Genomic DNA, 705 nt, shown 5'->3' on the forward strand with positions numbered 1-705 from the left:
GGGCTCCAGGCTGAGGGATCCCCCGGCAAGAAGCACTTGCCACAAGCCGAAGCCCCGCCAGCGAACACAGCCCTGAGAGACGACGAGAGGCCTGAGGACCCGCCAACCAGTATAACCAGCTCCCTGCAGTGTCCCTCGGCAGATACCAGTGGTGAGGCTGATCTGGCTGGCGCGGGAGAGAGAAGCAAGGCAGATGGGGGTGGCACCATTTCAGCCACGCCGCCAAGGACAGAGAGCCCCCCAGGAGCTGGCAGCACCCCCCAAAACCCCTCCTCAGACATCAGAAATGGTCCCGAGCCTTCATCCAAAGCACCAGCATCTCCAAAGGCTGAGGTTGAGTTGGAGGGGGGTGAGTTGACAGGGGACCCCCAGGGCACAGCCCAAGAGTCTGAGAGCAGCCCAGAGCCCCCCACCACCGCCCCAGCCCATGACCCACTGGCCGACACCTGGGCCGCTGTGCCGCTCTGCCCCCCATCCATGAGGACCGTGTGGCCCCCCGTGCCCCCATCTCCCTGCCCCCGGCCCTGCGCGAGCTGCTGGCACGGGGCCCGGTGGGACAGCAGGAGGAGAGCCCCGAGGAGGAGATCGAGAACCCTTACCTGAGCCCTGACGAGCGGGAGCCAGTGGGGACCCTCCAGGGGGGACCTGGGAACCGCACCACCAGCAATGGCTGGGTGGAGGGGGGCTCGCTCCCCGGGACACCGA

At 67.4% G+C, this 705-nt stretch overlaps 1 protein-coding gene across 1 annotated transcript in view; it reads left to right on the forward strand.

The window, feature by feature from the left end:
• CRYBG2 (crystallin beta-gamma domain containing 2) overlaps positions 1-705 on the forward strand; it is a 37,994-nt gene that overhangs the window by 26,382 nt on the left and 10,907 nt on the right. The window contains exon 6 of the mRNA XM_035904017.1: positions 483-623. Within this exon, the coding sequence (XP_035759910.1) occupies positions 483-623 (141 nt within the window). The remainder of the gene's footprint in view (positions 1-482; positions 624-705) is intronic.

The sequence above is a fragment of the Egretta garzetta genome, unplaced genomic scaffold (assembly GCF_000687185.1).
Source record: "Egretta garzetta isolate BGI_Z169 unplaced genomic scaffold, ASM68718v1 scaffold101, whole genome shotgun sequence".
Taxonomy (NCBI): domain Eukaryota; kingdom Metazoa; phylum Chordata; class Aves; order Pelecaniformes; family Ardeidae; genus Egretta; species Egretta garzetta.